The sequence below is a fragment of the Oratosquilla oratoria genome, chromosome 7 (genome assembly GCF_046742065.1).
Source record: "Oratosquilla oratoria isolate Oo_2021 chromosome 7, ASM4674206v1, whole genome shotgun sequence".
NCBI classification, from domain to species: Eukaryota; Metazoa; Arthropoda; class Malacostraca; order Stomatopoda; family Squillidae; genus Oratosquilla; species Oratosquilla oratoria.
In genome coordinates, this window is record NC_134783.1 from 33,247,932 (window position 1) to 33,274,793 (window position 26,862).

At 40.9% G+C, this 26,862-nt stretch overlaps 1 protein-coding gene across 1 annotated transcript; it reads right to left on the reverse strand.

Moving 5' to 3' along the window:
- Nucleotides 1-330: 330 nt before the first annotated feature.
- LOC143026781 (uncharacterized) lies at nt 331-23,804 on the reverse strand. Its single transcript, XM_076187554.1, has 6 exons — nt 22,542-23,804; nt 21,986-22,319; nt 21,384-21,715; nt 20,617-21,098; nt 16,461-16,590; nt 331-486 (listed from the first exon to the last, which is right to left on the reverse strand). The coding sequence occupies exons 1-6, from the start codon at nt 23,802-23,804 to the stop codon at nt 331-333; spliced, it is 2,697 nt and encodes an 898-aa protein (XP_076043669.1).
- Between the last annotated feature and the right edge of the window lie 3,058 nt (nt 23,805-26,862).

Genomic DNA, 26,862 nt, shown 5'->3' on the forward strand with positions numbered 1-26,862 from the left:
GCCGCTTGCTTGCCTCTGACCACGCGAGAACTTGCAGACACGTTCTGACTCGACGGAATCGTCTTATTTTTTTTCTCATTGCAGGATAAAGTACCTGCATGTTTACTTTCATTATCATTTAATGGTGTGAATGTCGTCGTTTCAATATGAATACTTTATCAGATAAATTTGACCACAAACATGAATTAATAAGAGCAAAAGCGAGCTTTTATAGAAAATCCCAATGAGCTCGATGTAAAGTATTCAAGTTTCTGATTCCATCCTTTTTTGCCCGGCGCCGTGCTGTGATGGTACACACGGATAAGAACGTAACAGCAGAAAAGTTTTTATTTAAGAAGCGTAGTTCGTGGTTAGGGTCACGGAGCCACGTCCCGAGGGTCCCGCGCTCGAAACCCGGAGGGTGCTTTTCCGCTTTCTATCAAAGCTCGCCTTGGTAAGGTCCCCGAAACTCTCGTTCTTAGAAATGATATCTGTTGCCAGTTTTATCTGATAAAGGCATTCGTATCAAAATGCATTATGTTCCCTCTGTCAAATAACAGTTGCAAGAAAGGACGCGGGTGCCTGACTTAGAGTGAGGTGAAATATACGAAAAATAAACGTGATCGCATTTCCACTGAGGTTGGTCAGGGGCAAGCGACATGACGTCACCATTCTTCTGGGCTCGTTTTCTATTGAGTACATGTATAGTCCAGGAGCATTAGTTATATTATTGTCAAAAAGAGGGGGAAAATGTCACAGAGCGGATCATTTCAGCACTTTGGCATACCATAAAACCCAAGAAACTCCATTTGGAATTGAACTCTGAAATGACGTCGAAAGTACAAGCCACCCCCTGAAATGGCGCGCGCGCCTCCTCGAGACCCTGGAGATGGGTGCAGTAAATCCTTTTTCTTCACTTGGGAAGAAACTACCAAAACGTAGATAGAATTACGATTTGGAAGCGTTAAATAACCACTGCATCGGTGCGTTCAAACAAATAAGCATAATGAGCATTTTACAACACAATCTGTGTCAAATGTAATCAATGAAAGTCGGGTTAGGATCCTTCAATGTTCTTAGCATTTTTCGGAATCAAGATAGATATCTCCACTTGACAGGCTGGTTGTGTGTTTGTGTAGCTGTGTGGCTGGCTGGCTGGCTGGCTGGCTGGCTGTGTGCCTGTGTGGTTGGCTGGCTGTACGGCTGTCTGGCTAGTTGTGTGACTTTCTGGCTGGCTGGTTGGCTGGCTTTGTGGTTGTGTGGCTGGCTGGCTGGGTTTCTGTGTGGTTGGCTGGCTTTGTGTCTGTATGGCTGGGTGGGTGTCTGTGTGGCTGGGTTTGCGTCTGTGTTATTGGGTGGGTGGCTGTGTGGCTGTCTGGGCAGCTCTATGGCTGTCTAGGTGGCTGTGCAGCTCTATGGCTGTCTGGGTGGCTGTGCACCTATATGGCTGGCTGGGTGTCTGTGTGGCTGGGTGTTTGTGTGGCTGGGTGTGCGACTGTGTTACTGGCTTTGTGGCTGTTTAGCTCTATGGCTGGCGGGCTGGCTTTGTGGCTGGTTGGTTGGCTGTGTGGCTGGCCTAGCTGGCTGGGTGTGCGACTGTGTTACTGACTTTGTGGCTGTTTAGCTCTATGGCTGGCTGGGTGGCTGGCGGGCTGGCTTTGTGGCTGGTTGGTTGGCTGTGTGGCTGGCCTAGCTGGCTGGGTGTGCGACTGTGTTACTGGCTTTGTGGCTGTTTAGCTCTATGGCTGGCTGGGTGGCTGGCGGGCTGGCTTTGTGGCTGGTTGGTTGGCTGTGTGGCTGGCCTAGCTGGCTGTGTGACTGTGTGACTGACTGGCTTGCTTTGTAGCTGTCTGGCTGTGTGGCTGGTTGGCTGGCTGTTTGTCTGTGTGACTGACTGGCTTGCTTTGTAGCTGTCTGGCTGTGTGGCTGGTTGGCTGGCTGTTTGTCTTCACGATTGGCTGGCTGGCTGTGTGGCTGGCCTAGCTGGCTGTGTGACTGTGTGACTGACTGGCTTGCTTTGTAGCTGTCTGGTTGGCTGGCTGCTTGTCTTCACGATTGGCTGGCTGGCTGTGTGGCTAGCTGACTGGCTGTCAGGTTGTCTGGCTCGCTGGCTGACTTGGTGGTTGGCTAGCATCCTGGCTGACTGGCTGGCTGGTTGGCTGGCTGGGCGGCATCATGGGAAGTTGGCTGGCTGGCATTGTGGCAAACTAGCTTGCCTCACAGCCACCCCGCCAGCCACAAAGCTTCACAGCCAGCCAGCCAGCCAGCCAGCACATACAGCCACAAAGTCACCCAACCAGCCAGGCACACATCCACACAGCCAGCCATCCGGTCACACAGCCAGCCATGTAGCCATACAGCCAGCAAGGCACCCACACAGCTAGCCAGCTAGCCGCACAGCTACAGAATCAGGCAGCCAGCCACACAACCAGCTAACCAGCCACACTGCCAGCCAAACAGGCACACAGAGGGACACCCAGCCCTACAGCCATCCAGCCACGTAACCATACAACCAGCCAGCCAGCCAAAGAGCCACATAGCCAGCCAGAGAGTCACACAACCATCCAGGAAGCATCAAATCCACCTAGCCAGCCAGACAGCCAAAAAGCCAACCACACAGTCAAACAGCCACCCAGCCAGCTAAACAACCGCACAGCAAAACCAGCCAGCTAGGCAACTACCCAGTCAGCCAGCCAGCTAGGCAACCACCCAGTCAGCCAGCCAGCCAGCCAGGCAACGACCCAGTCAGTCAGCCAGCCAGCCAGCTAGGCAACCACACAGCCAGCCAGCCAGCTAGGCAACCACACAGCCAGCCAGCCAGCTAGGCAACCACACAGCCAGTCAGCCAGCCAGCCAGCTAGGCAGCCAGCGAGCCAACCATAAAGCCAGGCAGCCAGCGAGCCAACCATAAAGCCAGCCAGCCAGCGAGCCAACCACAGAAATAATAACACATATGAATACAAATAATAAATCATATTAATGATTAATAAATGATGAATAATAAACAATGATAAATAATAATAAATAATAATGAATGATATGTGATAATAAAAATAAATATTGAGTAATAAATAATACTGGTAAATGATGAATATCAATTAACGAATAATAAATATTAAGTAATAAAGGATAATAAATAATAAAGTATAGATATCTTATATTAATAAATATTATATAAAATAATAAAAATATGTAATAATAAACAATAGAAAATGAATAATAAATGAAATAAATACAATAAAAATAGGATAAATAACAGCTAATAACATATAGTAAATTATCAATAATAAACACTAAAAATAAATAAAATATTAAATTATAAATTATAAATAATAAATAAGTAATATATTATAAATAACAAATACATACATACATATACCAAGGCTTTTTTCCCCTTACAAGGGAGGTAAAAAAAAAAAAAAAAAAAAGGCATAACATCATTCCCACCCATGCCATCCCTGAATACACTCCACACCCCTCCACCCTCCCTCTTATCTTAGCACCTCCTGGATGACGGGTCATCCCTGCACCTTGTCCACTGCCCTGGGTCACAAGCAGTGTCGCAAGACACAGCACATCCACAGCAAGGCCACCTCATTAAATCGGCGACCCCCCCTCTCCGTCCCCCCATTGCATAAAAGGAGAAGACGGGGAGAAATCCCTTCGGGCTGCGTCAAATTTTGCTCACACATACTACCTCACCCCCCATCCCCCCACCCATTCCACTTCATGCATCACAACATCATCCATATACAACCATTCTCCATTCACCCCTGTCTTCTGTCCTCTCCCGTCCTTCCTCAACAGACATTTCCACATCTGCCTTCCATACCTCCATTACTAGTCTTTCTTCACTCATTCTTTCCATGTGTCCAAACCATCCTAATACTCTTTCATCAACCCTATCTCCCAACTCCCTTTCCACCCCTGTTCTCCTCCTCACCTCCTCATTTCTCACTCTATCCAGCCTAGTAACCCCAATCATACTTCTCAGACACCTCATCTCAAACACATTCAAACTCCTTCTCTCTTCCTCTCTTATGTTCCATGTTTCTGTCCCATACAGTGCTGTTGGCACAATCACTCCTTCTATCACTCTTAGCATCCATTCCCAAATGTCTATTCCTCATTACACTCTTTAATCCACTAAGGCATTTACTCGCTTCTCTAAATCTACATTCTACCTCCACCCCAACTCCACCTTTTCCTGCCACATTTGCACCCAAGTATCTAAAACTATCCACTTTCTCCAGTCGCTCTCCCTTAATGCTCACTTCCAGTCTACTGCCACTTTCACCCCTTGTACATCTCATCACCTTACTTTTACCCACATTTATCTTCACCTTTCTTCTATCACACACTCTCCAAAACTCTGTCATCAACTTCCTCAATCCCTCCTCCGATCCTGCCACAAGCGCAGTGTCGTCCGCAAACAACAACTGGCTCACCTCCCACTTTTCTCCATTTTCTTCAACCATCTCCAATCCCTGACCCACTACCCTTGCATTTACCTCTCGCACTACCCCATCCATGTATAAGTTGAACAGCCAGGGCGACATAACGCATCCTTGACGAATTCCCACCTTTACCTCGAACCACTCACTCTCTCCATTTCTAATCCTGACACAAGCTCTACTACCCTCATAAAAACTCTTGACAGCTCCCAGAAGCTTTCCTCCTATCGCGTATATCTGCATAACCTCCCACAGTGCCTTTCTGTCTACCCTGTCGTAAGCCTTTTCCAGATCCATAAAAGCCCAAAAAACATCCTTCCCCTTTCCTATAGCTTTCCCACATATGTCTTACCACAAGAATCTGATCTACACAACCTCTACCCATCCTAAATCCACACTGTTCCTCACCAATTACTCCTTCTGTTCCTCTCCTAATCCTCTCAATCAAGATCCTCCCATAAGCCTTCCCAACTACACTAAACAAGCTAACCCCTCTGAAACTACTACATTCACACTTGTCCCCTTTTCCCTTGCAAAGTGGAACTATACAGGCACTCCTCCAGTCCTCCGGCACTCTACCCTCTCTCCAGCAAACATTAAATAACCTCACCAGCCAGTCCACCATCAATGTACCTCCTTTTTTTTTTAGACATTCTGCATGTCATCCATCCAGACCAGGTGCCTTACCTGCTTTCATCATCTTAACAACTGCCTTCACTTCATCCTTCCTTATTTCTACTCCATTTTCCTCACTCATCATGGTCATTTTCTTAGCATTTCCCACTGCAACTATCTTTCCCTCCCTACTATCCTCCTTCACATTTAGCAACTCCCTAACATATTCTGCCCATCTTCCCCTTACTGCCTTCTCTTCCATTATCATCTGTCCATCTGCACCTTTTACCTTTTCTTCTCTACTTGATTCGCCTCCTCTTCCTCTCTTAATTTCTTTCCAAAACATCTTTTCATTACTTTCAAAATTTTCTGTCATACTCTTACCCCATTTCACATCTGCTCTCCTCTTTGCCTCCTTTACCTTTTGCTTTACTTCTCTTTTCTTTTCTTTGTACCTCTCATATGACTCCCTCGTCCTATTTTGTAACCAATCTGTGAATGCTCGCTTCTTCTCTTCTACAACCTTCTTTGTTTCCTCATCCCACCATTCACTGCCCTTTCTTCTATTTCCCCCTGCCCTTCTTGTTCCACACATCATCCTTGCACACTTCATGACTCCCTCCTTGAACCATCCCCATTCCTCCTCCACACCCAATTCTACTCTATCCTTTACTCCCTCCCACTAGAAATATACTAATGAAATTAACACTAATAATGACAATAATATATCTGTATATATAATAAAAGCTGTCCGTCTGCCCAAAATTGCTGACGACTAATCGGCAGAGAGCGGTGACGTCACGGGAATGGAGCTGACTGTTTGGCTGAGAGTCAATCGAGAGCAGTGACATCACGGGAACGGAGACGACTGGTTGGCTGCGAGTGAAGCAAGTTCGCCTAAAGGCACCCTGATGCAAAATAATAATAACAATAATAAATTAAGAAAATAAAGTCTGTCACTATTTCAGACACGTTGAATAAAATTGTTCTAATTCACAGGTGATGGCCTTAGAAATGAAAAATATATATAACAGAGCGTTGAACGCGAGAAGTAGATTAGTTATATTCACGAAAATGTTATTATTGAATTGGATGAACACAATACAATAATTTAAGAACAAACTTGATCTTGCAAGATACAGAAACGGGTCACCGCGAGCATAGCTCCCCTTCCCGTATAATACAACTTGGTAAATACACAAATACACATACAAACACACCCAGACACACACACACAGGCACAACCACACACACACACACACGCAGACACAAACACACAACCATACGCACAAATACACACACAATTACACACAAAATACAAATACAAAAGCACACACACTAACACAATAAGATAACATAGAAACGTCCATACACACACACACACAATAAGATAACACACATGCACACACACACACGTATACAAACACACACATTGACACACGTGCATAGAAACAGGCACACGTGCAGACACAAATATACGAGCACGTACTACTCGTACACTCGCACGAACATACGAACACACACGCACTTGTCAAACGGTCGGTTACCAAGTTTTCATTTTCCTAGTCATTACTTGCATATTTTGTGAATCACGTGCTGTTTGGGATTTCTTTGCATCCATCTATATATATATATATATATATATATATATATATATATATATATATATATATATATATATATATATATATATATATATATATATATATATATTCACCTTGGTCTTTGGATCACGTGTTGGACTCGTGATCGACAGTTATTAACCTCCCAGATGAGAGCCCAGAGCTCGTATGACCGATCTATGGGTAATGCTGTGACCTTACACGTACACATACACCCAACTCCCCGCCCACGAGAGTTGGAGTAACGATTCGAAGCGCAGCGATACTGAAATTATTTCAGCCCTGGAAAGGATTCGAACCCGGACCGCCGTAGTGACAGTCAGGGACTCCATCAACCGCGCCACCGAGTGAGTGAGTGTGTGTGTGTGTGTGTGTGTGTGTGTGTGTGTGTGTGTGTGATTCACCACGGTCTTGAATCACGTGTTGGACTCGTGATCGACAGTTATTAACCTCCCGGATGAGATCTCAGAGCTCTTATGACCGATCTATGGGTAATACTGTGACCTTACACGCACACACACACCCAACCCCTCGCCCACGAGAGTTGGAGTAACGACCCGCAGAGCAGCGATACTGAAATTATTTCAGCCCTGGACAGGATTCGAACCCGGACCGCCGTAGTGGCATGCGAGAACTCCAACCGCTGCGCCACAAGGTGTATGTGTAGGTATATATATATATATATATATATATATATATATATATATATATATATATATATATATATTGATTTAAAATATGACAAATGTAACTGAAGGCGGAGAAAATATACGAGGAATAATGGAAGAATTTTACTGCCTTAACGTTTCGATCCTTAGGGTCTTGATCACAAAGCATAACACAAAAGTATAACATGAACATTTTATACACATACATTCCGAGCACGGCAACCTTTCCCAGGCACCCTGTGAGGTGACATGTATGAGTATATTGAGTATATATATATATATATGTATATATATATGTATATATATGTATATATATATATATACACACACACGTGATCCAAAGACCAAGGTGAATTACACACACACACATACGCATAGAATATGTATGTATATATATATATATATATATATACTCATACATATTGTATGCGTATGTGTTTGTGTGTGTGTGTGATTCACCTTGGTCTTTGGATCACGTGTTGGACTCGTGATTGACAGCTATTTCCCTCCCGGAAGAGAGCTCAGAGCTCGTATGACCGATCTATGGGTAATGCTATGACCTTATACGCACGCACACACCCAATTCCCCGCCCACGAGAGTTGAAGTAACGACTCGAAGTGCAGCGATACTGAAATGATTTCAGACCTGGGCAGAATTCGAACCAGGTACCGCCGGTACCGCCATACTGACAGTCTGGGATTCTACCAACCGCGCCATCGAGAGAGAGAGAGAGTGTGTGTGTGTGTGTTTGTTTGTGTGTGTGTGTGTATGCGTGTGTGTGCGCGCGCGTGTGTGTGTAGATATGTCTCGACGGAGTCTGTTCGGAAGTGGTTGCTGCTGCGTTGTCGGGGAAGGGAGGGGGGCGGTACCTTATGACGTCACGAATTAAGGGTGGAGCTTAGATGTTGACATTCCGTATGCTGATTGGTTGCACGTCTCCTCTTTTGATTGGTCATTGTGTGTAAGAGGGTTGTTCGCACGGTAAGGCTCCACGTGTCGTCGTCGTCTTCGTCATCATCATCATCATCATCATCATCATCATCATCATCATCATCATCATCATCATCATCATCATCATCATCATCATCATCATCATCATCATCATCATCATCATCATCATCATCATCATCATCATCATCATCATCATCACTATCACTATCATTATCATCACCACTATCATTATCATCATCATCATCATCATCATCATCATCATCATCATCATCATCATCATCACTATCATCATCATCAATGAATTACTTGTCCCGGGAGGGTGGGCTCGCTTGCACCAAGCAAGGGTTCATTTGTGCTTCGGGTCTCTCCCATGGAGGGGAATCCCTTCGTTGTTGTCGGACGACTTGTCCATCGGCGTCGGGTGCGCAGCGAACCAGTTCAACGTCCCTGAGAGAGAGCAAGAGAGAAAAGAGAGGGAGGGGGACAGAGAGAGGAAGAGGAAGATAAGAAAAAAAAAAGGAAGTCAAGGAGAAGAAAGTATTACAAGAACTCATTTTACCTCCTGAAGTTGCATCTGTGACGTCACTAAATGCCATACGATATGACGTCATCATTCGTCCCTTCGCCCGCTACAGGACGTTACCAATTGATGTCATTGGAGAGGGAGGGAGCGGGTGCCTACCTATCGGGAATCTTTCCATAGCCTCCATCCGGAGAAGTGTCATTGTCTTATCAGTGTCGTGGTCATACTGAGCTCGCTCGTCTTCCGGGCTGTACAGGTACGACGTAGATCACCTTAGGACAACGCCATGTGACGGCATGTGCTAAAATGGACGTAATTCACCCATGACACTGGGCTATTTTAATGAAAAAATATTATAAAAACCTAATTTATTATGAAGAATAAGAAATGAAGCATGATTTTTGCCAGTCTAGCATAATTTTTAGTTGTCTAACATATTACCGTGTGACGTCATTTCGCGCGGTCGTGAAAACATTTCACATAATATACTAAAACGGGCACAATTCACCCATGACATTGGGCTATTTTAATGAAAAAATATTATACAAACCTAATATATGATGAAGAATAAAAGATTAAGCATGATTTTTGCCAGTCTAGCATAATTTTTAGTTGTCTAACATATTCCCGTGTGACGTCATGTTGCGCGGTCGTGAAAACATTTCACATAATATGCTAAAATGGGCATTAAAACTAATTTATTATGAAGAATAAAAGATAATTTTTACCAGTCCACCATAATTTTTAGTTGTTGTCTAACATGTACCTGTATGACGTCATGTCTCGAGGTAGTTTAAACATTTCACGTAATATACTAAAATGGGCATAATTGACCCATGACATTGGGCTATTTTAATAAACAAAATATAAAAACCTAATCTATTATGAAGAACAAAAGATTAAGCATGACTTTTTGCCGGTCTAGCATAATTTTTCGTCGTTGTCTAACATATTCCGGTGTGACGTCATGTCGCGTAGTCGTGAAAACCTTTTCACATAATATACTACAGTGGACAATTCACGCATGACATTGGGCTATTTTAATGAAAAATGTTGTAAAAACGTAATATATTATTAAGAATAAAAGATTATGAATGATTCTTACCAGTCTATCACAATTTTTAGTTGTCTAATATATTCCCGTATGTCGTCATCTCGTGAAAGCATTTCACATGGTATACTAAAAACGAGCATAATTCGCCCATGACATTGGACTATTTTAATGAAAAGATATTGTAAAAAAAACTAATTTATTATGAAGAATAAAAGACTAAGCATAATTTTTGCGTCTAGAATAATATTCAGCTGTTGCCTAACATTTTCCCGTGTGACGTCAAGTCGCGCGGTCGTGAAAATATTCACATAGTATACTAAAATTAGCATAATTCACCCACGACATTGGCCTATTTTAATGAAAGTATATTATAAAAACCCAATTTATTATGAAGAATAGAATATTAAGCAAGATTTTTGCCAGTCTACCATAATTTTTAGTTGTTGTCTAACATATTCCCGTGTGACGTCACGCCTTCCGGTCGTGAAAACATTTTACATAATATACTAAAATGGGGATAATTCACCCATGACATTGGGCCATTTTAATGAAAAAATATAAAAACCTAATTTATTATGAAGAATAAATGAATAATCATGATTTTTGCCAGTCTAGCATAATTTTTCGTTGTTATCTAACATATTCCCGTATGACGTCATGTCGCGCGGTCGTGGAAACATTTCACATAATATACTAAAATGGGCATAATTCACCCATGATATTGAGCTATTTTAATGAAAAAATATTATAAAAACCTAATCTATTATGAAGAATAAAAGATTAAGCATAACTCTTGCCTGTCTAGCATATTTTTTAGTTTTGTTTAAAATATTCCCGTGTGACGTCATGTCGCGCGGTCGTGAAAACATTTTAGTTAATATACTTAAATGGTCATAATTCACCCATGCCATTGGGCAGTTTTAATAAGAAAATATTATAGAAACCTAATTTTCTATGAAGAATAAAAGATTAAGCATGATTTTTGCCAGTCTAGGATAATTTTTAATTGGTGTCTAATATATTCCCGTGTGACGTCGTGTCGAGCAGTAGTGAAAACATTTCACATAATTGCACTAAATAATTCACCCATGACATTGGGCTATTTTAATGAGAAAATATTATATAGTTGTAAGTTTAGTTTAAACTAATTTGTCATTTTCAATGGTTCTGTCATTAAAGAATTTTAACTATTCTTGATAAATACTACGAAAAGAAATTCTTCATCCTAAATAAAGGTTATGAAAGTAGTTATTTCATTATCAAAGGTAAAAGTATGCTAAATCAAGAATGAAAACACAACCTAGTTATATATTTCAAATTTGAATATTTCTATTTTTCGATGAATTGTGTATATCGATGAATTGTTGTCGGTAAATTCGCCGGATCCCAAAATATATATTATTATTTTCATTATTTTATATTTCTTATCGTTAAGGGGATTTTCGTTACAAATAGTTTGATCTTTTAATAATTGTCGTCAAACTTGCGTAGCATCTAGGTGCAGACTTACAAATCCAATATGGCCGATTGGCTGCTGACCTCCAGGAGGGTTATCAATCACACTGGGCTATTTTTCCTCCGACATCCTACCTCCAACCTCCAACATTTGAATACAACTAGAATATGACTTCGCTTATTACAGAAACCTAGACATCCCTAAGAACAATTCAACAGTGTGTCTAACATCCGTATCTAGGTTTACACAATCCTTCATCTTTGCTAGATGTAACGGAAATATTATTTGAAAATTTGAATTTTGTAACCTATATTCATTAATGAATTTATCAAATTAAATTATACCTTAACATGAATATTGTGTTTATTAATACTATCAACATCCTGGAAAAATGTGTGCGATTATGAACAATGGGATAATATTGACTATGGCATTTTGATTCGTGTGATTTTGATATATGGTTACAATTTTAACTTTTCAAATCTCCGAACAACAAATTATCTTTCCGTCGTATGCTGATGAATATGTCCTTAGAGACGTCTAGATGTCTGCAACGGAAGTCATATTGTCGTTATTCAAATGGGGTTGGAGGTACATTTGCTATTGTGTTTGCGAAATTTGATGATTAACATTATATTATCTTGATACTTGGTATCTTTATAATTACTTTTGTCAATTAATTTGCAATATTAGGTTCTTTAAGGAAAAAGGAATCAAATGAAGATATTGTACACGGAATGCGCCAGTTTGGACAAGAAATACATTTTGGTGGAAATATGTTGTTGTCAGAAATATAATCTACTGCTTAATCATACAACTGTGCTCATGCATAGATGACAAAAAGAAAAAGAAAAAAACTAAGTTTTAGATTCTCACATTGGGGAAGACGTCATTAATCCCACAATGCACCGCGCTCCATTGCCGTCATTATTTTCGTGACGTCGATAACGATATTTTTGTATATGTATATATATATATATATATGTATATCTATATATATATTTATATATATATATATATATATATATATATATATATATGTATATATATATATATATATGTATAAAGTTTCCTGACTATCTCCATCGAGTTTTTGGTCCTCAAAATACAGAAATATGTCTTCATAGCCAAAAGTCAAGGAAAAAGTTGCCTACGCGCGATGACCATACACAAGGACCGAAAACTCTTCCCGCGCTCTGATGCCGACGTTATGACGTCACGTCGCATCAAAATCCATCACCTTTTCTCTCCGTGTTTAAAAAAATTCTCAGAATGTTTCGTTCAATACAATTGTCAAAATTTATCGTCTTTTCTATATTTTTAAAACGTTTCTCTCTACATGTATTTAAAGATTATCTCAGAATGTTTCGCTCAGTTTTAATAAGAACACAATTGTCAAAATTCATCGTCTTTTCTATATTCTTAAAACATTTTTCTCTACACGGCTTTCTCAGAATGTTTCGTTCAGTGTTACGTAAGGCCACGTGCTGACCTGGAAATTTCGCTCCCATGACCATGACATCTGGATTTCCCTTTCACGTCGTCTTAAACTAGGCAAAAACACCGTCGATTTCTATCTTCAAACTAGGCAAAAACACCGTCGATGTCCATCTTCACACTAGGCAAAAATGCCGTCGATTTCCTCCATCACACAGGGCAAAAATGCCGTCGATTTCCATGTACATACTAGGCAAATCTGCCGTCGATTTCCATCTTCACACTAGGCAAAAATGCCGTTGATTTCCTCCTTCACACTAGGCAAACATACAGTCGATTTCCATCTTCACACTAGGCAAAACTACCGTCGATTTCCTCCACACAGGGCAAATCTGCCGTCGATTTCCATCTTCACACTAGGCAAAAATACCGTTGATTTCCTCCACACTAGAATACCGTCGATTTCCATCTTCACACTAGGCAAAAATACCGTCGATTACTATCTTCACACTAGGCAAAAATACCGTCGATTTCCATCTTCACACTAGGCAAAAATACCGTCGATTTCCATGTTCACACTAGGCAGAAATACCGTCGATTTCCATCCACACACTAAGCAAAATTACGTCGATTTCTATGTACACACTAGGCAAAAATGCCGTCGGTTTTGGTTTTCTATGTCGATGCATTTGGCAGAAAAATCGTTTATTTTTTGTTTTATTCGCGATGACCATACACAAGGACCCAAAAATCTTCCCGCGCTCTGATGCCGACGTTATGACGTCACGTCGCATCAAAATCCATCACATTTTCTATATTTTTAAAATCTTTCCACGTGTTCAAAATTTTTCTCAGAATGCTTCGTTCAACACAATTGTCAAAATTCATCGTCTCTTCTATATTTTTTAACCTAATCTCTCTACATGTATTTAAGAATTATCTCAGAATGTTTTGCTCAGTTTTAATAAGAACCCAATTGTCAAAATTCATCGTCTTTTCTTCTTGAAACATTTTTCCCTACACGTTTTTCTCAGAATGTTTCGTTCAGTGTTACGTAAGGCCAAGTGCTGACCGAAAATCTTGATTTCCCTTTCACGTCGTCTTAAACTAGGCAAAAACACCGTCGATTTCCATTTTCACACTAGGCAAAAATACCGTCGATTTCCATCTTCACACTAGGCCGATTTCCATCTTCACACAAGGCAAAAATGCCGTCGATTTCCTCCTTCACACAGGGCAGAAATACCGTCGATTTCCTCCTTCACACAGGGCAAAAATGCCGTCGATTTTCATCTACACACAAAGCAAAATTACCGTCGAATTTCATGTACACACTAGGCAAAAAGGCCGTCGATTTCCATTATTCACACTAGGCAAAATGCCGTCGATTTTGGTTCTTTATGTCGTTGTCTTCCTTCACATTTGGCAGAGAAATCGTTAAAAAAAAATTTGTTCTATTCGCGTCTTGTAAAGAGAGAGAGAGAGAGAGAGAGTGAGAGTGTGTGTGTGTGTGTGTTTGTGTGGCGTGTGTATGTGTGTGCATGTATGCGTGTGTGTATATGAGTGTGTGTGTGTGGTGTGTTTATGTGTGTGCATATATGCGTGTGTGTGTGTGTATGAGTATGTGTGTGGTGTGTGTATGTGTGTGCATGTATGCGTGTGTGTATATGAGTATGTGTGTGTGTGTGTGTGTGGTGTTTATGTGTGTGTGTGAGAGAGTGCGCGCGCCCGTGTGTGTGTGTGTGTGTGTGATTCACCATGGTCTTGGATGACGTGTTGCACTTGTGATCGACAGCTATATCCCTCTATTTTGTAACTATTATTATCATTCTTATCATCATCATCATCTTTCGAGAGGGATATAGCTGTCTATCACAAGTCCAACATGACGACGACGACGACGACGATGATGATGATGATAATGATGATGATGTATAGAAGAGAGCTCAGACTCATATATGAGCAATCTATGGATAATTCTGTGACTTTATACGCACACAACTACCAACTCCCCGACCACGAGAGTTTGAGTAACTCCCCGCAGCGTAGCGATACTGAAATTATTCCAGCCCTGGGCGGAATTCGAACCCGGACAGGCGTAGTGGCAGCCGGTAACTCTACCACTTTAACCACGAGTCGTGTTTGTGTGTATGTGTATGTGTTTGTGTGTACGTGTGTGTGTGTGTGATTCACATCATCATCACCATCGTCATCCTCCTCGTCATCATCATCATTATCATAATCATCATCATCGTCATCATCATCATTATCATAATCATCATCATCGTCATCATCATCATCACTTGAGTCGGTGGTTCTTAACCGTTTCCACTAGATGCCTGTACGTTGGTATATGGTGCGGGCGAATGCAGGTTTGGACAAATGCGTAGAGGTTTGTAGTATTTTTTTTTTTTTTATTCAGGTGTCTAATATCGAATATGTACAGAACTATGGTATTGTAAATTGTGAACAAACTAAATATTTTTTGTCAGTAAAACAGTACTGCTGTTGTTGTTATTATTATTATTTATTTTTCGGGGGAATTTTTAATTGCTATAATTTAGTTTTATAATATTTGATTTCTTGTATTCATTTAGCAGTTGCTTTCTTGGCTAGGCCACTTGCGTGGCCACAGTGAAGTCGTCTGCAACGCCGACTGCGACTTTCCAATTGTTTGAGAAAGTACGCTGTGGTCTTTAGAAACTTTTCTGTAGTCGATAACTCGCCCTCGTCTCTGTCCTTAGTATTGATTATATTTACTTCATTTCTAGTAGAGCTAATAATTATTATTATTTTGTTATTCTTCAAAACGTGACAAAAATACCGTGGGCATCTTTCACAGAGTTATAAAAAATATGCGATGACGTTGCAGAATGTTGCGTCACATTCGGGTCGGCTACTTTCGTGATGTGTCAGAGAGCGTCTGAGCGATGTATTACGTTTAGTCTCAATGTATCGTTCATCACGGATTTCGACTTCCATGACTCCGCCCACTTTATACGTCAGCCAATCAGGGTCTAAGGGGACTAAACGAGTTTGTCTCCGTTTTGTTGTGGCTGGCGTGCTTAAGATTGTCGCGCGTTTTTTATTTTTTTTTCCTGTTTTGCGCCATGTTCAATTCGTCTTTGTGAAACTGAACTTTGTCACGCCGGGTACAGAAGACATTGATACAGAAATATTAGAAAGTAAACCTATGTATAGTCACAGTAGAGGCTGGTTGGTTGGGGACTCATGGCCGCCGACCCTTTCGATGAATATGATGATGATGTCCGGCTTTGTTTATGGATGAATGCTTAATTTGTGGAGACTGGGAAGAGGAAAGTCAAAGACGTACCCATATTTGATTATTTTCTGTCATTATTATTGTTATTATAAAGAAATAACCCAACAAAAAGTGATCATTTAGGCAGCGAAGCAATATAATGATAGCTAGCTAGCGTGCAGTCAGTCGCGTGTTCCGGGAGATGGGCGGGCGGGCAGGTGGCCAGTATTTGACATAGACATAGAAGGGTCCCGGAAGAGGCTATTGAGCCTGTGGCTCCGGCTCTAAATGACTAAAACTTAGGTCATCTGGGGTCTAGTGGTCACTGTGGTCTAGGTGTTTGTTATATATTTGAGCTGTGTAATCGAATATTTGATCTTGATGTTTCCATACACTATCCAATCTCTTTTCAAAACTCACAACTGAATTTGCATTCACAACATGATCAGGAAGACTATTCCAGTTGTTCACAACACGACTGCAGAAAGTAAATTTCCTGATGTCCAATCTTGGGCACTGCTTGTGGATCCTCTTGGTGTGTCCTCGAGTCACTGAACCGGTAAGTTCACTATCATATAAATTGTTCACAATTTTAAAGGTTTCTATCATGTCCCCTCTTGATCTACGGCATGATAGTGTAGGAAGGTCTAATTTCCTCAATCGTTCAGGGTAAGGCAAATCCTTCAGGCTAGGGACCAACTTTGTTGCTCTTCTTTGAACTGCTTCCACAGCCTCAGTGTCCTTTTTCTTGTATGAACACCATACCTGATTAGCGTATTCCAAATGTGGTCGGACTAGTGCAGTGTATAATGACTTGAATATGGTCTCGTTCAATGTTACGAAAGTTCTTCTTATTAGCCCAACTAGTCTATTTGCCTTATTGATTTTCTCAGCCAAGTGTGCTGTGAACTTCAGCTCATCATCAATTACAACTCCCAGATCCTTCTCCACTTTGATTCCTGTCAATTCTTCTTCCATAGAATATTTCCTATTGTCCACATTTGATTTCCCGATTCTCATCACACAGCACTTCTTGGGATGAAATCTCATCAGCCACTTCTCTGACCAGCTTCTCATCCTCACAAGATCTTCTTGCAATTTCTCACAGTCCTGGCTTTAATCAGTTAATATTTCTCGGAGGACAGTTTGGGCGGGAAATGTAGAGTTTGCAGGTCTGAAGTTCCAGCGTTGCCCTCATGCCCTAAAATGTTCAGTAAAATATAAAGATTCTTTTTTATATTATTATCATGGCAAAAAGAAAGGTGAAACTTAAGCGTACATTTTTTTTTCTACCGAAAAATCGTCTCTTTTGGGGGTACAATATTTTATAAGGAACATAATTACCAATAAAAGTCATATATTTTGATGTACCATTTATTATTTGATAACTAGTTATATGATTTATAAACAACAGCTTGAGTTTTTAAATGTTTAGAACATCATCCCGTTGATATGCAGAAAAATGATACTGGCGCAGTTGCCACATGCCGCCATTTCTGTAAGTTTTGGTACAAAATTGTACGAAACGGCAGCAGCAGCCCTAGGCTGAACCAAAATCTCAGTCGTGCTTTCAACATATTCATATTCGATATTCATGTTTTTGTACATTTCGTGTCAAGTGATTTTAATTAACAGGGGAAAAATTAAAATGTATAATTCCTTTGGCTGTAATTGAGAAGTCATGTCGTCATAATAAGGGAATTTTCCGTCCGCTGGAGGGGATTTTTAGGATGAAATTTTCAGTGCAATTCTAACTGCATGCGCGTGCGCGCGCGCGCACACGCACACACACACACTCACACACACGCACTCACACACACGCACTCACACACACACACACACACACACGCACTCACACACACACACACACACACACACACACACACACACACACACACACACACACACACACACACACACACACACACACACACACACATGACTCGGTGGCGCAGTTGGTAGAGTCCCAAACTGTCACTACGGCTGTCCGGGTTCGAATCCTGCCCAGGGCTGAAAATAATTTCAGTATCGCTGCGCTTCGAGTCGTTACTCCAAATCGTGGGCGGGGAGTTGTGTGTGTGTGTGCGTGTAATGTCAAAGCATTACCCATAGATCGGTCGTACGAGCTCTGAGCTCTCTTCCGGGAGGAAAATAGCTGTCGATCACAAGTCCAACACGTGATCCAAAAACCAAGATGAATCACACACACACACACACACACACACACACACACACACACACACACACACACACACACACACACACACACACACACACACATATATATATATATATATATATATATATATATATATATATATATATATATATATATTCATCTTAACGACATGAACTTTTTCCATTTTAATTCCCTGCAAATACGATCGAGACTAAGAAGGAGCTGTATGAAAGCATATTCGGAGACAAATGTACAGTGACTTAACCCATTGCGCTATCAAGAGGGAAACAAATTGAGAACAATTTCTTATATTTATACTCGACTCACCCCCGCCACGTTAGCGCATTCGGTAGTATGTACACAAGTGGGATAGTTATATAAGTATATATATATATATATATATATATTAATATATATATATATATATATATGTATATATATATATATAAGAAAGGTTTAAGTAGGCGACTGAATAGGTCTCCCATAGATATACTGTATATGTTGAGGCATTAATCTACGCGTTCTTTCGGCCGTTGCATGACATTATCTCGCAAATAGATAATGGAGTTGATTCCCCGTAGAGTTTGACGACAAACCATGTCAGTGGGAGGCGAAACTGCAGCAACGTGCGTACAATTTGAAAAATAGCGTAGGTTTGAATACATTTATAGTCTTTTACGGCGCGCAAAATCGAAAACGTGTAACACGCGTATCTAGACGAATATTTACTCGTAATCCAAAAGGATCACGTGTTGGACTCGTGATTGACAACTGTTGCCCTCCCGGAAGAGAGCTCAAAACTCGTATATGGACCGATCTATGGGTAATGCTGTGAACATAAACGCACACACAAATCTCTTTGCTCATGAGAGTTGGAGTACCGGCTCGCAGTACAGCTATGCTGAAATGATTTCAGCCCTGGGCGAGAATCGAACTGGGACCGCTGGATTAGCGGTTACGAACGGTACTACTGCGCCATCAAGACGTGTGATTTTACCTACTTGTAGTGTACAACGGGAGAGGAGCAACGCTCGCGGCGTCCCGTCCGTCTGCTACTCACCCCTTTATTCTATCTTGCCTCGAATTTGTATAATTCAGACTTAGTCTATATCCTTGATTTCCAATTATCCTATTTAGATTGACATACATATGCCATTTTTTTTTTTTTTTTTTAAGGGAGCCCAAAAACAAAGGCATAAAATCCACTCCCACCCATTCCATCCCTAACATACTCCACTCCCCTCCACCCTCTTATCTTGGCTCCTCCCTGCGGACCCAGAACACTGCATTGTTCTTGGACTTTGCTTGCGGAGTAATATTCAAGCGATGCCCTACATTGGTATCATGGCGTCGCGTCGCATCGTTTTGCAGTTGACTCGTTGTTGCCACTTCCCTGTCGTTTGATTGTTTTTTGTTTTCTTAGTCTATCGTATTGTTATTATGAAGCTATTTACTTTATTTTTAATTATTTATATATCTAATGTGTTTATTTTTTCACGTAGAGAATTTCTGTATGTATGTAACAACGTTATCCCCTCCAGTAAATTATTTTATTACAAAAAAAAAGAATAAAAATGTCGACACTATGAAGACAATAATTTTAAGGGTTATTTGATTTTTAGAATAATTAAATTGAAAGGTACAAGCACCCGGCTCCGCCGGACCTGGCTACGCCAGGTGTGCTTGGCCTTCGGCGAGGCGGGCTCCGCCCGCGGGTGCTTCGCACCCAGCCCTTCGGGCATTGATGATACACATAAAAAAGTTAATAAAACCAAAGATTTTCATCTGCCTTTTACTTAAAACACCTTAGAACTATACATTTAATGTAGTTTCTTCTTTTTTCTCTTGGGTGTGAGTTCTTCTTCACTGTCCTCTTCTTCGCTGCTATTCTTTCTCTTTACGAAATCCTTCAACATGGTTTTAATCTCATCTATTTCGTAGACAATCTTTTCAAATCTTTCTTCGTTTTTGGTATCCTTAGCTCCGATCTTCTCCTCAATCTTCTCAATCTTCTCCTCAATCTTCTCTCCAATCTTCTCTTCGATTTCTTAAATTTTATCCTCCATTTCCCCTCGACTCAAGTAGTTCTCTTCTTCGAAGAGTTCTTCTGGTAAGATCATCGCAGCTACTTCTCCTTCTGTTTTCTCGAACACAGAACGTGATATGCTGACTATGGATTGATCGGGTTCCTCTTCTGGTATCCTTGAGGTTGCAGAGTTATCTTCAAAGATTAAATCCTCCAAAGAAGAAACTTTACTTTTATCCACATCACAGAACACCTCTTCATAAACGCAATTCACCCAAGGTCTCAACTCGTATTCTTCCCCTTTCTTTGTATATCCTGGAAAAACTATGAGGGAATCGTGGCTTGTAACTCTAGAACACGCTACGTATAGTTGACCGTGTGCGAAGCACTGTGATGAATCCAGTAGCACACCACACTTCTCAAACGTCTGCCCCTGGGACTTATTTATTGTCATAGCGTAACAGAGTTTGACAGGGAACTGGTATCTCTTGAAGGCTACAGGGGTGTCTGTTGCCTCTAAAGTAACTCTAGGAAGTAAGATCTGTGTGTTCCTGTACACACCAGTTAAAATCTTTCCAACAATAACGTTCCTTCTCAAATTTGTTACCATAACTCTAGTCCCATTACAGATTTTCGGAGGGCAAATGTTCCTCATAACCATCACAATTGCTCCTTCCTTCAACCTTAATTTGTGTGGAGGAATGGAAGGGCTATCCATAGAATTGAAAACTGACGCCTGAACGTCCATCCCTTCTATTGATTCACAACCGACATCTACGCTCGTGTAAACCACTTCCTTACCAATCACTTTATTGTACACAAACTCGTTAATGATTTCGACGTCGTTGTTCGTGGGAGATATTATAGCTCTCTTTTCAAAGAAAGAGACGTTAAATATGTTCTCTCCCATTCCTCTGTACACTCTTTCAACTAACTCTTCTCTGCTGTCAACTAACACCCCGAAACCTTCTCCGAAGTGACACTCTTTGTACTTTCCTTCTCCAACTTCTAATAATTTCTCTGCAAAGTTTATGTTTTCTTCGTCTTCACTCTTAAGTCGAACGTTCTTTATCAGTTCTAACTCTTCGAAGAAAGGCCAAAAGTAACTTGATTTCAGACAACTGTTCAACTCGTCGTTCTTTCCTCCTCCTCTTACAACTGGTAATATCTGTCTAAAGTCTCCAGCACAAACGAACGTCTTTCCTCCCATGAAAATATCAAGACCGGAAAGGTCCCTCAAAGTGATATCCAGGGCTGAGATTGTGTTCTTATTTGCCATCACTGCTTCGTCCCACACAATCAAAGAAGACATAAGAAGCAATCGAGCTAGTTCGGACTTGTGCTTTATGTTGCATGTTTTTCTTTCGTTATGTTCCATCAGTGGTATCTTGAACATATTATGGGCAGTTCTTCCCCCGTGAAGGACAGTAGCTGCTATACCCGAAGAAGCCACAGCTAAAGCCACTTTACTCTTCGAACGAACTGTGTCTAGAAGAAGATTCAAAAGGAAGGACTTTCCTGTCCCACCAGGTGCATTTAAGAAGAACGCTTTGCTTTTGTTTTCCGTCTCACAACCAACACTTTCAATGATTTTATCGTAACAAATCTTCTGCTCTCTGTTTAATAGAGGGAGAGCTCTCTCCACTGTCTCGGACAATTCTTTAGAATTATAGGCTTTCTCCCTCCTTATCACGTTTGAAGACTTTTCTCCATTTCTGGAAGAAGGTAAGCCGTAGTGGACTATGTTTCCTCCTCCACAATTGAAAACTTGTTCCTGGATGTCGTCAAGAGCATCGAGGTATATTTCGTCGTTGTAATCCTTCAACCCTCTAAGATATAGAAAATCACTCGAGAAGAGATCCTTTGTTTCTTCCCAGATATCTTTCTGGTCTTCTAGATCCGAGAACACTAACATGCTAGCGTAAGTCGAACGAAGTTCTTTGCGGTCATTTGTGTAGTTTATTATCTCCAGGATAGTCTGTTTCCAAGTCTCTTCATCTTTTAAAAGACCCATAGCCTTAACGGCTTCCCTGTAAGTTCCGTAGAATACACCGTCCACCATCCTGAGGTCTTCGAAGGATTTGGGACCTCTCTTGTGGGTTAGAAGCATTCTCATATAGAACAGTTCTACTGTCTTGTTCGTTACAGCTCTTATCCTTCCAATAGCGTGAGTGTTACCTTTCCTCTCCTCCCAACATGATTTCGGAATGCTGTACTTGAAGTAAGCAGCTACTTCGTTGTAAGTTAGGGTGGCTGCGTACTCGTTAACGCTACATAATTTGAAAAATGCTGTCAACTGAGTGTCTCTGTTTGCCTTCTTTTTTATGTCTGCCTTTGAGGAATCGGCGTTGAAGAATACTTCGTTTTCGTCCTTTAAATGGAGGTCCAGATTCATAACAGGAGGGTAACTACTGTGTATGGGGAATCTGAATATCTTCCAAGTTGCTTCGTTGGAGTTAACGAATCTTGCATCCGTGAAGTTCTTAATTTCATTGATTTCTTCGGTTCCCTCGGTTTTAGTGAATAGAACTCTGTCACATCCTTTGTTGACGTACTTTGTAACGTACGCTATAGCCTTAATAGAATTTGAACACTCTACGTTTATGTGAGAGTTAAATCTCAAGCAAAGATAGGGGTTGTAAGGCACCACCCATGAGTTGTCGATAGTTACTTCCTGTCCCTTTAACTTTTTCACAAAGGAGAAACCTCCTTCTCCCACAGCTCTTCTCCTGTAGAGAGGGTAGCCGTTGTTTCCGAATTTTATCGTTGAACGGCACTGTTTCGGAAAATCTTTCTGGCACGTCCCTCTATCGTTTTTCTTCCCATTACAACACACGGAGCTTTCATCGTAGCCTATGCACGGTCCGTGTATCATGTTAGTGGTAACAATATCATACAGTTCTGGGTGTTTTTTCTTGTCGGGTATCTCGGCGGATATTAGGCTCGAAACGGTATTTTCAGTCACTTTACGTTTCATCCATAGAAGAATGTGAACGTGAGGCAAGCCTCTTTTCTGCCACTCAATGCTGTACAAATGAGCTGAGACTTCTCCGAATATTTTATCTGTTAATAACTCTCTCATTAGTTGGTCTACCTTGAGTTTAAAAACACGACTAACTATATCTGGACGATTACAGACGTTAATAGTGTCGCCGTATAGTGTCAATTCTTTCCATTTCGGATTCATAGTGAAAGTTATGAAAAAATCCGGAGAACCGTATCTTGACACAAAACTTAACGCATCCTGTTGCCTCTCTTTCATGTATCTCGGGCCTCCCACGAAACACTTAGGAAGTAGCACTCGTTGCCCTTTATGGGCTGAATCACTCTTAAGAATATCGGACCTCTCTTTTCTGATTTCATGTTGGTTAAAACGGATATAATCTAATCGATTTGATTCAGCCTTCACGTAACAGTCAATAACGAACCTATGGAACAGTGTTCGACATTGAAAGAGAGCTGTGAAACAGTTCTCTCTTTCCATAAACATAGAAGCGTAATATGCGCACGGAGAAATCTTCTTCTCGTTCCCAGCTTTGTTAGCCTTCAGAGACCGCAAAAGATACGTGTAACCCATATCTCCGTTGGGTATCAATAAAGGGTACTGGAACGGATCATAAAAGAAACTGGTGTGATCCACAAACCTAATTTTATATTTCGAATCCTTCTTGGGACTGGTTATCTTTATTAAAAGAGGATCGTGCTCGTCGTCTAGATTCACTATACCACCCACAGTCACATTTGATGTCGGAAGGTGGTAAACTCCTTTATGTTCCTTCGTTTCAAAGTTTTCAACCGCTTTAAGTTGGAGATTCATTTGTGGTATCTCTTTGTTTTTCAATATGCAATGCTATCAGTTCCCTGGAGTTTTCTATTTCAGACAAAATCTGTCTCAAACACTTATTGTTTTCGAGAAGGTAGTTGAATATTATACGAATTATCTCCTCGTTCTCGTTGTACTCTCTTTCTTCTATTTCTCTTCTGGATTTAGTAGATTTTTTCTCCTCGCTTATAGGTGCTTCCAAAAACAACTTAGAGACTTTATAGGTTCTGAGTCTAATTTGTTCCTCTCTACTGTTATAGAAATAGAGATCTAGGAAGTTATCGACAACCCCGTTAGGTCTTCTCCGTGTTAAGTCCTTTACGTCTCCGTTGGAAAACTTTTCTTCGTCCGAAAACATACCTCGAGTCTCCTTGTCTCCCACTAATAACTCTGGCCTCACATAACTGGTTCTGTGGTATATAGCACCCTTTATCTTGTACACCATAGCTTTTTCAGCTGCATTTTCCAATATCTTGGATGTTGCAAAGGAACTGAAACTAAAGACAGTATTAAACCCGATTGTGTTCTTAAGAAATCTTTTAGAAAGGGGTAACACCTTCAAATAGTGATTTGAACTCTTCGTTTTTTATCTCAGAGGGTTTCACAGCTGGGATTTGTCCCGATCTACAACACAAACCCTCTGTCTCCCTTTTCCACCTTAAAGCATCACAGTACTTGCACTTTACGTCGCCAAGTTTTCCAATGCTGTGTTCCACAACGTCGTAGGTGTCCCTTATTCGTGCTTTCAAACCACTACAGTCTTCTTCGTAATCCGTCATTTCAAGCTTTATCCCCCCTTCCCAATGTTCCTTCTTTTCCTCCCGGACTTTTTCGAGTAACTTCTTATCTTCTTCTGTTACTAACATTATTCCTTTCTCTTGTCTTGCTAGTATCTCTTTGTATTTCTTCATTTTCTCTCTGTTATTTTCTCTATTGGCTCTAAACGTCTCTGTCTCGAGAAGTCTTTGATCCCTCTCTTCCTTTTTCCTCCTTGAAGCTTCTACGGCCTCGAGTCTCTTTCTCTCTAATTCCTTCGCCTTTGCTGTAGCTTCTCTTTCCTTTTCTTCGGCTAACTTCTTCTTTCGTTCAGCTTCCTCCTTTCTCCGCTCTGTTCTTTCTTTCTCTTCTGCTTCTAACTGTATTCTTTTCTTCTTCTGTTCTGTTTCTCTTTGGACCTTCTTTATAGCGTGTTTGTTCCTCTTTTCAGCCACTTTGTACTTCTTAAAGATCCGTTCAAGGTAGTGCTTCTGGTACGTCTTATGGCACCACTTTCCTCCGTTATTGGCATAACTCTTGTATCCCGCAAAGTAATGCTTAATGAAATTATCTGACGTTTCTTCATTAATCGCTTCTTCCAATAAGGGAATGGAGTCGAAAAGAGAATCTTCGTATTCATAGTCCTTACTATCTCGAAGAATCTTGTTGAGAGACAGAGTTTTCCGATTAAACTCTTTAATGTCCTTCTCCAACCAGAAACGTTGGTTATCAGCGTATAGAGAAGGGAATAAAGAAGAGTGCTCTGCTGTTAACTTGCTGAAAAGTGCTTTATTGCTTTGTACATTTTTCTTGTCTTAGCTCTTCTTCGTGGTGGTGACCCAACTCCAGAAATGTCGTATCCTCCTCTTTCTCTGAGCTTCAGTTTCTTTAGCCATTTAACGATAACCAACTCCGAGAAGGGGGCCGTAGTTCAGAAACCCCAACCCGTTAACTTTCAAATGTATGCTTACAGCTAGGCCGGCGGGGTGTCCCAGAAACACAATGAAAACTAAATAGATTAACATCAAACCCACGCAAAGTATCCTTTTGCACGTTATGACGTCATGTCGCTCCCCCAGTACAAAAATCTCATAAACTATATTTCATGTTTATCACTTTATGAAATTGTATTTCCCGTTTTTATATAAAAGAAATATATATGAATAAACTACAAAATGAAAGCTAAATAGATTAACACAAACCCACGCAAAATAACCTTTCGCTCGTTATGACGTCATGTCGCTCCCGTAGTACAAAAATCTCATAATTTTTTATATTTCGTGTTTATCACTTTATGAAATTATGTTTCACGTTTTTGCATGAAATAAATATATTCGAATAAACCACAAAATGAAAACTAAATAGATTAACACAAACCCACGCAAAGTAACCATTCCTTCTCAAATTTGTTACCATAACTGTATGCTTACAGCTAGGCCGGCTGGGTGTCCCAGAAACACAATGGAAGTCGCAGACACCCCCGGGCCGGCCGACTCAGATCGGGAGCGCTCCAGAATTTTTTTTAGAGAGTTATAGACGTATTACCAGCCCATCATTAAAACAGTTATTTCATTATTATATCAGGTCTTGGATCACGTGCTGGACTCGTGATCGGCAGTTGTAACCTTTTGTCTGCTCTGTTATGTCAGACTTGTTGCAGTCGACCAACATTTAAGTTTGCCCGATTTATGATTTCTTTATCGGCTGTGTAACTTTTTAGTTGCCCGATGTTATTTAATTCTCTATTTATGCATTTATTTATCGGTTGCCATTTAAGTTGTCATGTAGTGATGGATGATATGTGTGTGAAGTCACTGTTCTCAGTTCAAATGTACATTTCGAAACATCAAAGCAATTGTTTAACCACTGAAGAGGCAACGGTCGCGGGAGGGAGGGAGCGGCAGGGAGGATGGGGAAGGGGGCGGGGCTTTCCAACAAGTATTGGTGTCTACGATGTGAGGACTCAGTTATTTATTTGTCGCGCCATTACGTAAGGCTCCTTTTCAAGCCGCCGCGTGGACGATTTTCGCCCAAAAGGTGACGCCATAGCGAAAAG